Source organism: Mobula hypostoma, chromosome 12, assembly GCF_963921235.1.
Source record: "Mobula hypostoma chromosome 12, sMobHyp1.1, whole genome shotgun sequence".
Taxonomy (NCBI): domain Eukaryota; kingdom Metazoa; phylum Chordata; class Chondrichthyes; order Myliobatiformes; family Myliobatidae; genus Mobula; species Mobula hypostoma.
Genome location: NC_086108.1, coordinates 51,213,161 through 51,228,330, shown reverse-complemented (window position 1 = coordinate 51,228,330; position 15,170 = coordinate 51,213,161). Strand labels below are relative to the sequence as shown.

The following is a 15,170-nucleotide window of genomic DNA, read 5'->3' as shown; positions in this document are numbered from 1 at the left end:
TGAGCATTGAAATCTGCACACCATCCTACTTTGTCTGTTTTGTCCTTGTATCCTTAATAGGCTGTCCAAATCCAACCTTTTACATGGATTGTAGTAGTTAATTATAATCACTCCCTCCCCTCTCTCCCACACTTCCACCACAATGTATTCCTGATCATCTCCTTTTTCCAATATCCTCTATGGTATACCTTGTTTGATTAACATTGCACAACCCCCTTCTCCCCCTAGAATTCTATCTTTCCTTATCATTGTACAGGTTTCCCCCACCATCCGAAGGTAGAGCGTTCCTATGAAACGGTTCGTAAGCCGGAATGTCGTAAAGCAAAGAAGCAATTACGATTTATTTATATGGGAAAATTTTGTGAGCGTTCGCAGACACAAAAATAACCTACCAAATCATGCCAAATAACACATAAAACCTAAAATAACAGTAACGTATAGTAAAAGCAAGAATGATATGATAAATACGCAGCCTATATAAAGTAGAAATACGTTTCCACAATCATTGCCTGAACTGTTCTCCGTAGTGAAAATCTCACGCAAGCGCTGTTGGCAAAAACACTCTCTCTAGTAACCTTTAAGCTATGAAACTGCCAAATCATACCAAATAACACATAAAAATACACAGCCTATATAAAGTAGAAATAATGTATGTACAGTGTAGTATCACTTACGGGAATCGGGAAGACAGCTTGCCGAGCACACTGATGATGGTGTGTTAGACTGAACGTTGGAGTTTGGGTGGTGCAGTGGCCCCCACCCTCCAGGCAGCGAAGCGAAATGATACCGATCCGCGGAGAATGCAGCGGTAGCCGGGAGGCACACAGCACAAAGCCGAAATAAACAAGCTAATTAATTAGGTGCCGCCCAGCATGTAAATGTCAGCCCAGATCAGAGGGGAAATCAGAGGAGCGGCTGCTTGGGGCGCGCGCTGCCTTTTATCACACGCTAATTTTTTTCGCGCGCTGCCTTTCTTCGTAACAGTGAAAACACCTTCTGTTAGCGAAAACAGGGAACTAATGTAGCTCTTTCGTAACAGTGAGGTTTCGTAAAGCGAACGTTCGAAAAGCGGGGGACACCTGTGTACCCATACACCACAAAGTCTAAAGTTGGTTTCAACCAAGTTTCCTGAATACATACTATATCCGGTTTACAACCATTTCTTTAATAAAGTGCTTGAATTCCTGGCTATTGGCCAGTAAGCTCCTTGCATTCCATTGCAAAAGAATCACCAAAATTAGTATTAGCCAACTCATGACACTTCCTGGCTTGACTGATTAGTGAGGTTCTCCCTCACTTCTTCCCACGTCAGTCCTACTAACCCTAAATCATTCACTGCTGCTTTGACCACCAGCTGAATTTTATCACTTTTTGACTTTACCTCAGCCGTACTATTAATCACTCCTGCAATGAATGTTACTAGAGCCTTTTTGTCTACATAAATCCTGTCATTTGTTCTTTGTTGCAGCTCTCACATCCCTATTGCTCCCTGTTCATTAGGAGCATTATTCTGTTCTGTTGACATTTTTACAGCTTCTCCATAAGTGATCTTTCTTTTCAGTCTTAGGTGTATTAGGTGGTGGTCTTGAGAGTGTAGAAGGATATGAAAAATTACAGGAGGATCTTGATCAGCTAGGCATTTGGGCTGAGAATTGCAATATGGCTTTCAATCCAGATAGATGTGAGGTATTGCATTTTGGGAAGTTTGATGCCGTTATATACGTTTGTGAGGATATATTGTCTACTCTGTTCTGATTGTACACCTGACTTGTCTTCAGGGCAACACCCTCCCCACCATGAACTGATTACCACAATAGTATTCTGTTGCTGTCAGATTTATAAGCAAAATTCAATTACAAGAGTAGATATAGGCAGCAGCATGGAAACTTTTTATTTGCATGATATGGCATAGCCTAAATCACATGAAAATCATCCTGAGATTGGTCAAATTTGTCACAGAAATGCACAAAGCAGTGGTTTGCAGTAAATCTTTTTGTTAAATAACATTTGAATTTTAAATGTGTAAATCAAAGCACCAAACTAGATCAAAATGAGGTTAATGATATGACCTTGTCTGCGGATTTGACGTGATATAGATTAACTCCTTTCTAAATATGAAAAATAAATAGTTTGTTCAAAATACATTATTTCATTGCTCAAACAAGAGGAAATCTGCAGATGCTGGAAATTCAAGCAACACACACAAAATGCTAGTGGAACACAGCAGGCCAGGCAGCGTCTATAGGAAGAGGTACAGTTGACGTTTCGGGCCGAGACCCTTCGTCAGGACTAACTGAAAGAAGCGAAGTTAAGAGATTTGAAAGTGGGGGAGGGAGATCCGAAATGTTGGGAGAAGACAGGAGGGGGAGGGATGGAGCTAAGAGCTGGAAAGTTGATTGGCAAAAGGCATACAAGGCTGGAGAAGGGAGAGGATCAAGGGATAGGAAGCTTAGGGAGAAAGAAAGGGGGAGAGGAGCCCAGAGGATGGAGATCAGGCAAGGAGTTATAGTGAGAAGGACAGAGGGAGAAAAAAGAGAGAGAGAGAAAAAAAGGGGAAAAAATAAATAAATAAGGGATGGGGTACAAAGGGGAGGAGGGGCATTAACGGAAGTTAGAGAAGTCAATGTTCATGCCATCAGGTTGGAGGCTACCCAGATGGAATATAAGGTGTTGTTCCTCCAACCTGAGTGTGGCTTGATCTTGGCAGTAGAGGAGGCCGTGGATAGACATATCAAAATGGGAATGGGACGTGGAATTAAAATGTGTGGCCACTGGGAGATCCTGCTTTCTCTAGCAGACAGAGCGTAGGTGTTCAGCGAAACGGTCTCCCAGCCTGCGTTGGGTCTCGCCAATATATAGAAGGCCGCACCGGATGCAGTATATCACCCCAGCCGACTCACAGGACTGTCTGGGACCCCGAATGGTGGTGAGGGAGGAAGTGTAAGGGCAGTTGTAGCACTTGTTCCGCTTACAAGGATAAGTGCCAGGAGGGAGATCGGTGGGAAGGGATGGGGGTGCGAATGGACAAGGGAGTCACGTAGGGAGCGATCCCTGCAGAAAGCAGAAGGGGGGAGAGGGAAAGATGTGCTTAGTGGTGGGATCCCGTTGGAGGTGGCGGAAGTTACAGAGATTTATATGTTGGACCTGGAGGCTGGTGGGGTGGTAGGTGAGGACAAGGGGAACCCTATTTCTCGTGGGCTGGCGGGAGGATGGTGTGATGGTGTGAGAGCAGATGTGCCTGAAATGGGAGAGATGCCTTTGAGAGCAGAGTTGATGGTAGAGGAAAGGAAGCCCCTTTCTTTAAAAAAGGAAAACATCTCCTTCGTCCTGGAATGAAAAGCCTCATTCTGAGAGCAGATGCGGCGGAGATGGAGGAATTGTGAGAAGGGGATGGCATTTTTGCAAGAGACAAGGTAGGAAGAGGAATAGTCCAGATAGCTGTGAGAGTCTGTAGGCTTATAGTAGACATCAGTAGATAAGCTGTCTCCAGAGATAGAGACAGAAAGATCAAGAAAGGGGAGGGAGGTGTTGGAAATGGATCAGGTAAACTTGAGAGCAGGGTGAAAGTTGGAGGCAAAGTTAATGAAGTCACCGAGCTCAACATGCGTGTAAGAAGCAGTGCCAATGCAGTCGTCGATGTAGTGAAGCAAAAATGGGGGACAGATACCGGTATAGGCTTGGAACATGGATTGTTCCACAAAGCCAACAAAAAGGCAGGCTTAGCTGGGACCGATACGGGTGCCCATGGCTACACCTTTAGTTTGGAGGAAGTGGGAGGAGCCAAAGGAGAAATTATTAAGAGTAAGGACTAATTCCGCTAGACGGAGCAGAGTGGTGGTAGAGGGGAACTGGGTAGGTCTGGAATCCAAAAAGAAGTGGAGAGCTTTGAGACCTTCCAGGTGGGGGATGGAGGTATATAGGGACTGGGCATCCATGGTGAAAATAAAAGCGGTGGGGGCGAGGGAACTTAAAATCATTGAAAAAATTCAGAGCATGAGAAATGTCACAAACATAGGTGGGAAGGGATTGAACAAGGGTGGATAAAACTGTGTCGAGGTATGCAGAAATGAGTTCAGTGGGGCAGGAGCAAGCTGAGACAATTGGTCTACCTGGGCAGGCAGGTTTGTGGATCTTGGATAGGAGGTAGAAACGGGAAGTGCGGGGTGTGGGAACTATACGGTTGGTAGCAGTGGATGGGAGATCCCCTGAGCTGATAAAGTTGGTGATGGCGTGGGAGACAATGGCCTGGTGCTCCTTAGTGGGGTCATGATCGAAGGGTAAATAGGAGGTATCTGCGAGTTGTAGCTGTGCCTTGGCAAGGTAGAGCTCAGGACGCTAGACTACAACAGCACCCCCCTTATTGGCGGGTTTTACCCCATCTTCCTGCCACCCCACTTGGAATAGGGTTCCCCTTGTCCTCACCAACCACCCCACCAGCCTCCAGGTCCAACATAGTTCTCTGTAACTTCTGCCACCTCCAATGGGATCCCACCACCAAGCACAACTTTCCCTCCCCCCCTTCTGCTTTCTGCAGAGATCGCTCCCTACGTGACTCCCTTGTCCTTTCTCCCCGCCCCCCATCATTTCCCACTGATCTCCCTCCTGGCACTTATCCTTGTAAGTGGAACAAGTGCTACACATGCCCTTACACTTCCTTCCTCCCTCACCACCATTCAGGGCCCCAGACAGTCCTTCCAGGTGAGGCGACACTTCACCTGTGAGTCGGCTGGTGTGATATACTACGTCCGGTGCTCCCTGTATGGCCTCCTGTATATTAGCGAGACCCGACACAGGCTGGGAGACCGTTTTGCTGAACACCTACGCTCTGTCCGCCAGAGAAAGCAGGATCTCCCAGTGGCTACACATTTTAAATACACGTCCCATTCCTATTCTGATATGCAAACAACAGGAATTCTGTAGCTGCTGGAAATTCAAGCAACACACATCAAAGTTGCTGGTGAACGCAGCAGGCCAGGCAGCATCTGTAGGAAGAGGTACAGTCGACGTTTCAGGCCGAGACCCTTCGTCAGTCCGAGTCCTGAGGAAGGGTCTCGGACTGAAACGTCGACTGTACCTCTTCCTAGAGATGCTGCCTGGCCTGCTGCGTTCACCAGCAACTTTGATGCCCATTCTGATATGTCTATCCTCGGCCTCCTCTACTGTCAAGCTGAAGCCACACTCAGGCTGGAGGAACAACACCTTATACAGATGTGTCTGTGTGTGTGTGTGTCCCCCGCTTTTCGAACGTTCGCTTTATGAAACCTTGCTGTTACGAAAGACCTACATTAGTTACCTGTTTTCACTGTTACGAAAAAAGGCAGTGTGCGCCCTGAGCTGCCAAGCACCTCCCCTGGAACTGCATTCTAGCTGGCATTGCTTAAATACGTACCTGTGAGCAGCCGTTAGCAAGATGAGTTCTAAGGTATCGGAAAAGCCTAAAAGAGCTCGTAAGGGTGTTACACTTAGCGTAAAACTAGACATAATTAAGCATTTTGATCGTGGTGAACGAAGTAAGGATGAAGTGAGTTTGAAAGTTTACGAAGATGATGTTGAAGAGGTTTTGGCATCCCGTGACTGAGAACTGATAGGTGAAGAGCTGATGCAATTGGAAGAGGAAAGGATAACAATCGAAACCGAATGCAGTAGCAAACGGACCGAAAGTGAAGTCGTCCAGGATCTGAACGTGAAGCAATTGCATGAGATTTTCTCTGCAATGATTGTAGAAAAGTACGACTTTAATTTTGAAAGGGTACGTAGTTTTAGGGCATATTTGCAAGATGGTTTGAGTGCTTACAAAGAACTGTATGATAGAAAAATGCAGGAGGCTAAGCAGTCAAGCATACTGTCGTTTTTCAAGTCTTCCACATCAGTCACAGCAGACAACGAACCGTGACCTTCAACATCGAGGCAGGCAGACATAGAAGAAGATGACCTGCCTGTCCTGATGGAAACAGATGATGATGAGATGACACCCCAGTGTCCCACCACCCCAACCCCTGGGCCGTGGACCAATACATTGCCGTGGAGAACGCAGTGGTAGCCAGGATGCACCCAGCACATCTTTAAGGGAAAAAAGCCGAAATAAACAAGCTAATTAATTAGGTGCCACCTGGCACGTAAATGTCGGCCCAGTCAGAAGTGATTGCCGATTGCATCGCCTCTGATCTGGGCCAACATTTACGTGCCGGGTGGCACCTAATTAATTAGCTTGTTTATTTTGGCTTTTTTCTTAAAGATGTGCTGGGCGCGTCCCGGCTTCCGCTGTACCGCTGTATTCTTCGCGCCTGGAGGTTGGGTACCACTGCACCACTCCACCCGCCGATGACTCAGCCTAACACACCATCATCAGTGTGCTCGGCCTGATCCCGGTAAGTGATACTACACTGTACATACATTATTTCTACTTTATATAGGCTGTGTATTTTTATCTGCTATTTGGTATGATTTGGCAGCTTCATAGTTTAAAGGTTACTGGAGAAAATGTTTCTGCCGAGAGCACTTACGTGAGATTTTTGCTACGGAGAACAGTGCAGCAACGATATAGAAAAGTATTTCTATTTTATATAGGCTGTGTATTCATCCTATCATTCCTGCTTTTACTCTATGTTACTGTTATTTTAGGCTTTTGTGTTATTTGGCATGATTTGGTAGGTTATTTTTTGGGTGTGCGAACGCTCACAAATTTTTCCCATATAAATAAATGGTAATTGCTTCTTCACTTTACGACATTCCGGCTTATGAACTGTTTCATAAGAACGCTCTACCTTCGGATGGTGGGGGAAACCTGTATTCCGTCTGAGTAGCCTCCAACCTGATGGCATGAACATTGACTTCTCTAACTTCCGTTAATGCCCCTCCTCCCCTTCGTACCCCATCCCTTATTTATTAATTTAATATTTTAAAATTTTCCTCCTTTTTCCCTCTCTCTTTTTTCTCCCTCTGTCCCTCTCACTATAACTCCTTGCCTGCTCTCCATCCTCTTGGCTCCCCTCCCCCTTTCATAGTCAGTTTCTTTCTCCCTAGGCTTCCCGTCCCATGATCCTCTCCCTTCGCCAGCCTTATATGCCTTTTGCCAATCAACTGTCCAGCTCTTAGCTCCATCCCTCCCCCTCCTGTCTTCCATCATTTTGGATCTCCCCGTCCCCCTCCCACTTTCAAATCTCTTCCTATCTTTTCTTTCAGTTAGTCCTGACGAAGGGTCTCAGCCCGAAACGTCGACTGTACCTCTTCCTAGAGATGCTGCCTGGCCTGCTGCGTTCACCAGCAACTTTGATGTGTGTTGCTTCTTATTTCATTGCTGTTTTGTTTCTGTTTTTAGCAACATTTTGAGTTGCTATGCAGGTCTATGTTATAGCTGTTCATGATACAGAAATTCACCCTTACAGAATTCACAAATCGCTACCGAAACATTTGAGATACGGAATAAAATATGATCTCATAAGATTTATGTATAAAAAGTAACTGAACACAATTTTTTTCTTTACTCATGTGCTGATAGCACAGCTTTATATATCCAAAATCATGATGGGGTCCGTTTTCTCGGAATGTCAGGTCTCCCATAACTTAAGGGTAGGCTGTACTGTGATCATGTGCCTTTAATGGTCTTAGGCTAGGATACCTTGACAAATTGATGTCTGTAACTCTGTTTCCTTGAGTGGCTGGTTTTTGAGTGAGTAAAAAATTGGGAGAAGCCTCCTTTCTGAAGAAGCTGAGTACGTTTAGATTTTCTCATGTTGCTTCCTGAAAGCCAATTAGAATAGTTTCTGATATGATGATATAGATTACAATCTAGACTTGTATTCGTTGGTGTCTACTCAAAATCATCTTGATTCTAGCTAAAGAAAAACATTGGATTGTTTTTTTTCCCTCATTGTTTGATTTTAAAGGACAATTTAAAATATTCTGGCTATTTCTGACCTGCTGGAGCTCATTGCAAAATTGATGGACTGCATTAATCTTTGTCCTAGCTTCATCACTGTTGCTTTGGCATTAGTTATTTGAGTGTAAATACTGGAACAGGAATTGGCCGTAAGTCCCTAGAGCTTGCTCTATTTTTTTTATTGAAGTAGTTGGTGATCTGTAACTAAATTCTTCCCAAATTTGCCTTGTGTCTCTACATTAGGTAACAAAAAAAAAAATCAGTCACTAGTTTGATGTTAACAATTTGCCTAGCATACTAGAAAGGCCTGGCTTTAATCTCCTCTTGTCTTGGTCTCAATGTTCCCTCTTAATTTTTTTATATAGCTGCTCGAACCAATCATTGCTCTGAGCAGGAAATTTTTACACTGCCTGAAAACTGTGTGGCACTTTAATTAGACATTATATGAAAGAAAATTCCAGCTGCACAGCAACAAAGGCTGTATGCACCGGAGCATGTCAGTTATCGCACGCCCGCGCAGATCGGTGAGAACAGTGTCTGATTTCCAGAATTAGTTTCTCTTGCAGTATGCTGTCAGCCGTCCTTATTATCTTGAAAGTCAGAGAAATTATCCTTCTGAATTCTGGGGAACATAGGTCTAGTTCCTTTAATTTCTCCTTCAGAGGTTCATATTTCTCCTGTTCTCCTTTGAAGGCCAATCATCCTTCCTATGACCTGGCATCAAAAATATTTTTCTGTGCTCCATGTATGGTTTAACCACAATTTTCTTCTACTAGAGCATAATTTCCCAAGTGAAATATGTTTTTTTTGTCAAGAAGGCCTTCACTTTGACAGCCATGATTTTTTTTTCTCTGTCTCTGCAATGTCTATGAAATTTTACTGACTTGTGTAAATGGGTCCCATGATCTAGAAAACATAGAACCATAGAAAACTTACAGCACAATACAGACCCTTCGGTCCACAATTCTGTGCCGAACATGTATTTACTTTAGAAATTACTTGGGCTTACCCATAGCCCTCTATTTTTCTAACCTCCATGTACCTATCCAGGAGTCTCTTAAAATACCTTATTTTATCCGCCTCCATCACCGTCGCTGGCAGCCCATTCCACGCACTCACAACTTCCTGTGTAAAAAAAAAAGAAACTTACCCCTGATATCTCCTCTGTACCTACTTCCAAGCATCTTAAAACTGTGCCCTTTCGTGTTAGCCATAAGATGGTCTCTTTGGACCATCTTTATTTCTATCTTGTCAATGTTTAGAAAATTGTTTTTTTTTAACACTATTGCATCCAAAATCTTTGATCTTACATTTGTATGCATTGCAATCCATATGTGTCAGCTTTGATAATATACCAATATCTCTTTGTAATCCGTCTACATCGCTTATGATGTCTCTTTGTGCTGTTGGTAAATTTGGATATATGACTTGTAATTTAACCTAATTGTTTACAAATAAGGTGAATAGTTGCAGTTCCCTGTAGTCTGTACTGGGACTCCCGTCATTCCAATTATCTCTGTGTTTCCTCCTGCTGTTCAGACTATTTGCAAGCCAGATCAATAGTTTTAATACTGTGCAATTGAATGTGAGAATATTTTCAAAGGCACTTTGTTCACTGCCTTTTGGAACTCCATATCACAAAGTGTTCCACTATGAATGAAGAGAGACTGCTTCTTAATACACACTGATAAAATGGCATTATGTTGGTGTTAATTAGATATGTGGCATTAGAAATATCTGGCTTATTCTTCATATTGTTTGTTATTCATATTTTTGAAATAGTTATTAATAATTTAAGTAGTTAGATAACTTACAAAATAAACTCACTTAATACGAACCTTACCACGCATTAGCTTGTATTCCCTTTTGTTCTATCCGTTCCTCCCCAAAAGAGGGAAAACCAGTTCAGTTTCCTGCTGCTGAAAACTGAACTTATTTTTCCTTTCTCCCTGTTCTGATGAAAGGTCTTGGATCTGAAATGTAAAGTCTGTTTGATTTGAGAGTTTCCAGCATTTTCCTTTTTTCATTAAAGTGTTGCTTTTGCTGATAGATTGAACCATTTCAAATGTTGCTTTTGGTACTAAAAATATGAACTGTTGTTCTTTTTAGAAAAGCATGAAAAAAAGATCGGCAAGTTGAAGGACCCACCTCCTTTTGAAGGAATGGAAGTAAGTTACAAAAAATTTTGAATTTGAAACAGAAAATATTAATGTGATGTGGCATCTTTGCACTTTGTATTATGGAAACTCATTTTAAGGTAAATAAAGGATTAAATAATAAAACATTTAATTACCATTGTTGCTGATCCATTATGTGATGAATCTGAATCCAATTTAAAATAAAAAACAATTAAAACAAGTGCAGTTATGCAACCGGCACCTGAGGAGAAAATAAAGAACCTTGCAATGCATTGATCTTCTCTAGTGTGCTTTGCATGTGAAGATATAGTTTCTAACTTAAATGTCTTAATGTTGTTATTGCATTAAATTATTTACAAGTATATCATACACAGTTTGATAGAGCAGATAATGTATTAAAGCTTGTAACAATTTTAATTGGTCAATAATATCAGTTCTAACAATAGCCAGAATTCAAATGTCAGGATTGTGTGCTGCTAATATTTAATTGTAATTTATATTAGAAGTTCCAACATAAATCAGAATGAAGTGAAATTGTGAAAGTGTGTATTCTTTTAAAACCCCACTAGCACAACGACATTGTGGGAAATGAAATTGCTACTAACTCATACATGCTCTTGAATGAATACGAACAGATGAATGGCTGGTGGACTGGTGTAGCGTGCAGGTGGAATTTCTTCTGGGTAGGGTAACCTGTACAAGAATGACAATTGCACTTTAATTGGAAGAAAACTAGCTTCCTGGCTGGGAGGTTCATTTGTACTAATTGGGAGAGTTTAAATTAATTTCGCAGTGGGATGGGAACCAGACCTCCAGTTCAAAAAGTGGAGGGATTGATAGGAAGGTAGATGTCATGACCAGTAAGAACAAGGTAATAGACACAGTGAGACAGATGGGTTGAAAATTGTGCATTTTAATGTTAGGAGTTTTATTGGTAAGAATGATGCACTTAGAACATGGATTACTACATAGAACAATGATGCTGTGGCCATTTAGCTGAGAGAAGGACAGGAATGGATGCTTAATTTTCCAGAGTTGTGATGTTTTAGAAAAGATCGAGAAGGAGGTAAAAGAGGGTAGGGTGAGTTGTGCTATTAAGCAGGGACAATATCGCAACTGCACTCAGGGGACATTGAGGGCCTATCCATTGAGTCTGCACAGGTAAAAGTCAAATATTAGAAAGGTGCAATTTACTGTGGGGTTATACTACAGCCCTCCCACCCCACCCCAATAGTCACCAGGACAATGATGAATAGATATGCAGGCAGATTAGGGAAAGGTGTAGAAATGTAGTGGGTGACTTCAGCTTATTTAACATAGACTGGGACATGCTTAGTGCAGGAGTTTTAGGCGGGCAGAATTTGTTCAATGCATCTGAGAGAATTCTTAATTCATAATGTAGTTCAACAAGAGGAAGGTCCATGTTGGACCTAGTGTTCGTTAATGAGACTGGCCAGGTGACTGATCATTCAGTAAGAGAACAGTGGTCTGAACTCATGTTTTAAGGTGGTTGTTGATAAAGATATGTATGGGCCTTGCGGGAGAATATTAAATTGGAGTATGGCAAATTCCGAGAGTCTTAGGCAGGAACCAGGGAGTGTTAGTTGGGAACAGGTGTTTTTGGGCACGTTCATATCTGACATACAGAGGCGTTTAAAGACCAACTGGAGAGTACAGGATAGGTATGGTATGTTCCAATAAGAAGGAACGAGATGGATAGAAAGGTAAAGGATCCTTGGATGTTTTGGATTGTTTTCTCTGGAGTGGCGGAGGCTGAGGGGAGATTTGATAGACACAAGATTAGGAGAGGCATACATAGAGTCGACAGACAGTCTCTCTTTTTTCCCAGGGTTGAAAATGTCTAATAGCAGGCGGCATGCATTTAAGGTGGGGGGGGGGGTAATTTCAAAGGAGATGTGCAGGGGAAGTTGAGTGTTTTTTTGCAGAGTGGTGAGTTCCTAGAATCTGCTCGTGAGGTAGTGATGGAGGCAAATACAGGTGTCCCCCGCTTTTCGAAAGTTTGCTTTACGAAACCTCACTGTTACAAAAGGCCTACATTAGTACCCTGTTTTTGCTTTCAGAAGGTGTTTTCACTGTTACGGAAAAAAAAGCAGTGCGCGATAAAAAATCAGCGCGCGATAAAAGGTGGCGCCCGCCCCGAGCAGCCGCTCTCCCCGGATTCGGAACTGCATTCTCGCCGGCATTGCTTAAACACATGCCTGTGAGCAGTCGCTTGCAATATGAGTTCTATGGTATCGGAAAAGCCTAAAAGAACTGGTAAAGGTGTTGCACTTAGCGTAAAACTAGACATAATTAAGCGTTTCGATCATGGTGAACGAAGTAAGGACAAAGTGAGTTTGGCTCGTGGAAGCTGATGAAGATGATGTTGAAGAGGTTTTGGCATCCCATGACCAAGATCTGATAGATGAAGAGCTGATGCAATTGGAAGAAAAAAGGATAACAATCAAAACCAAATGCAGTAGCGAACTGAACGTGAAGCAACTGCGTGAGATTTTCGCTGCAATGATAAAGTACGACTTTAAGTTTGAAAGGGTACATAGGTTTAGGAGATATTTGCAAGATGGTTTGAGTCCTTACAAAGAACTGTATGATAGAAAAATGCGCGAGGCTCAGCAGTCAAGCAAGCCTTCCACATCAGCCACAGCAGACGACGAACCTCGACCTTCGACATCAAGGCGGGCAGACATAGAAGATGACCTGCCTGCCCTAATGGAAACAGATGACGATGAGATGACACCCCAGCCCCCAGGCCACAGACAGATACCGATTCGTGGAGAATGCAGTGGTAGCCGGGAGGCACACAGCACATCTTTAAGAAAAAAACCGAAATAAACAAGCTAATTAATTAGGTACTGCCCGACAATTATATGCTGGGTGTCACCTAATTAATTAGCATGTTTGTTTCGGTTTTTTTCTTAAAGATGCGCTGTGTGCCTCCCGGCTACCGCTGCACCCCTGCGTGCTTCATGGATCGGTATCGGTTGGTGGCCTGGAGGGTGGGAGCCACTGCACCACCCCAACCTGCGACGACTCAGCCTAACACACCATCATCAGTGTGCTCGGCAAGGTGTCTTCCCAATTCCTGTAAGTGATACTACACTGTATGTACATTATTTCTACTTTATATAGACCGTGTATTTTTACGTCTTCTTTGGTATGATTTGGCAGCTTCATAGCTTAAAGGTTACTGAGAGCGCTTGCACCGTGTTTTTGCCAACAGCGCTTGCATGAGATTTTCTGCTGACGGCGCTTGCGTGAGATTTTTGCTACAGAGAACAGTGCAGTAATGATTGTGGAAAAGTATTTCTATTTTATATAGGCTATGTATTTATCATATTCCTGCTTTTACTATATGTTACTGTTATTTTAGGTTTTATGTGTTATTTGGCATGATTTGGTAGGTTATTTTGGGTCTGCGAACGCTCACAAAATTTTCCCATATAAATAAATTGTAATTGCTTCTTCGCTTTACGACATTCCAGCTTACGAACCGTTTCATAGGAACGCTCTACCTTCGAATGGCGGGGGAAACCTGTACATTCAAGAAGCATTCAAGAGGCTCTTAGATTGTCACATGAATGTGCAGGAAGATGATTAGTTTAGTTGGGGGTTTGATTGTTAATTTCATTAGTTCAGCACAACATCATGGGCGCAAGACCCTGAACTTTTACCGTATCTTTTAGTGTGGTATATTAATTATAGGAAAAATGTTGTTGCTGAGACATTACGTTGATGATAATGTATGGTGTGAAAATGCTTTGATAACACTGCATATTCTTCACTCACAGATCGATGAAATAGCAAATATTAATGACATAGAAGATTACATAGAATTATTGTATGAGGATGTATGTGACAAAGTGCGAGGGTCAGCGCTCATTCTTCAGTTGGCTCGCAATCCTGATAATTTGGAAGAATTGCTACAAAATGGTAAGCTACTCTTAATTGCAAAACATTGCTGCTCTGCTTTCAACATCTGCTTTTTACTGTTTGCATGCCTTCCCTATGCATTCCCTATCCTTTCCCTTTCATAGTTCGAAAAGCTTCATCTGTCTCACTTGAGGTTCTCTCTCTAGTTACTATTTCTTATTTATTCTTTATCCATTTTATTTAACTCCACAGAAAAGCAATTTCTTCCACTCTATTCACTCAAACTGAAAGCAGAGCAGCAGACTCTGGGAGTCTATTCTAACAACCTGTTAAATCATGAGTAATGAGGACCTTAGCATTACTTAGACAGCTTTCATTGGAGACATAATTTTATAATTGCCTCACATTGCCATTAAATATATATTTGTACTTTTGGTTCTCTGTTCTTACATTAATTTATAGTTGCAAGAAATAGTTTGTGAACCCTTTGGAATTACGTGGTTTTGCTGCATTATTACTCATAAAATATAGTCTGATCTTCATCTAAGTCACAATAATAAACAAACACAACCTGCCTAAACTAATAACACACAAACAGTTTTACTTTTCATGTCTTTATTGAACACATTGTTTAATTATTCACAACTCAGGCTGGAAAAAGTATGTGAACCCTTGTATTTAATAATTGGTAGGACCTCCTATTGCAACAGTAACGTCCACCAAACAATTTCTGTAGCTGCTGCTCAGACTAGTGAGGAGGAATTTTTGACCATTCCTCTATACAAAACTGTTTCAGTTCACTAATATTTCTGTGATACCTTGCATGAGCAGCCGTCTTCAGGTCATGCCACAGCATCTCAATTAGGCTAAGCTCTGGACTCTGACCTAGCCATTCCAAAACATGAATTTTGAACTTTCTTCTTTTTAAATCATTCCATTCTGCTGTTCATTTACTATTGTGTTTTGGATCATTGTTTGTTGCATCATCCAACTTCTATTAAGCTTCAGGTGACAGACTGCTTCCCTGACATTGTCCTGTAAAATGTCTTGATACAATTTTGAATTCAATATTCTCTCAAGGCCCTGAGGCAACAAAGCAGCCCCAAACCTTGATGTTCCTTCCACCAGCTTCACAATTGGGGTGAGGTTTTGGTGTTGGTGTACAGAGCCCTCTTTCCTCCAAACATAGTGGTGTGCATTTCTGCCAGAAAGTTCAACTTTTGTCTCATCTGTCCACAGAACATTGTCCCAGAAGTGTTGTG

General features: G+C 42.3%; 1 protein-coding gene across 2 annotated transcripts in view; it reads left to right on the top strand.

Moving 5' to 3' along the window:
• Positions 1-15,170, top strand: part of kifap3a (kinesin-associated protein 3a) — a 250,021-nt gene that overhangs the window by 57,579 nt on the left and 177,272 nt on the right. For both annotated transcript variants that reach the window (XM_063064071.1, XM_063064072.1), the window contains 2 exons: positions 9,989-10,047; positions 13,827-13,968. In XM_063064071.1, the coding sequence (XP_062920141.1) occupies positions 9,989-10,047; positions 13,827-13,968 (201 nt within the window). The remainder of the gene's footprint in view (positions 1-9,988; positions 10,048-13,826; positions 13,969-15,170) is intronic.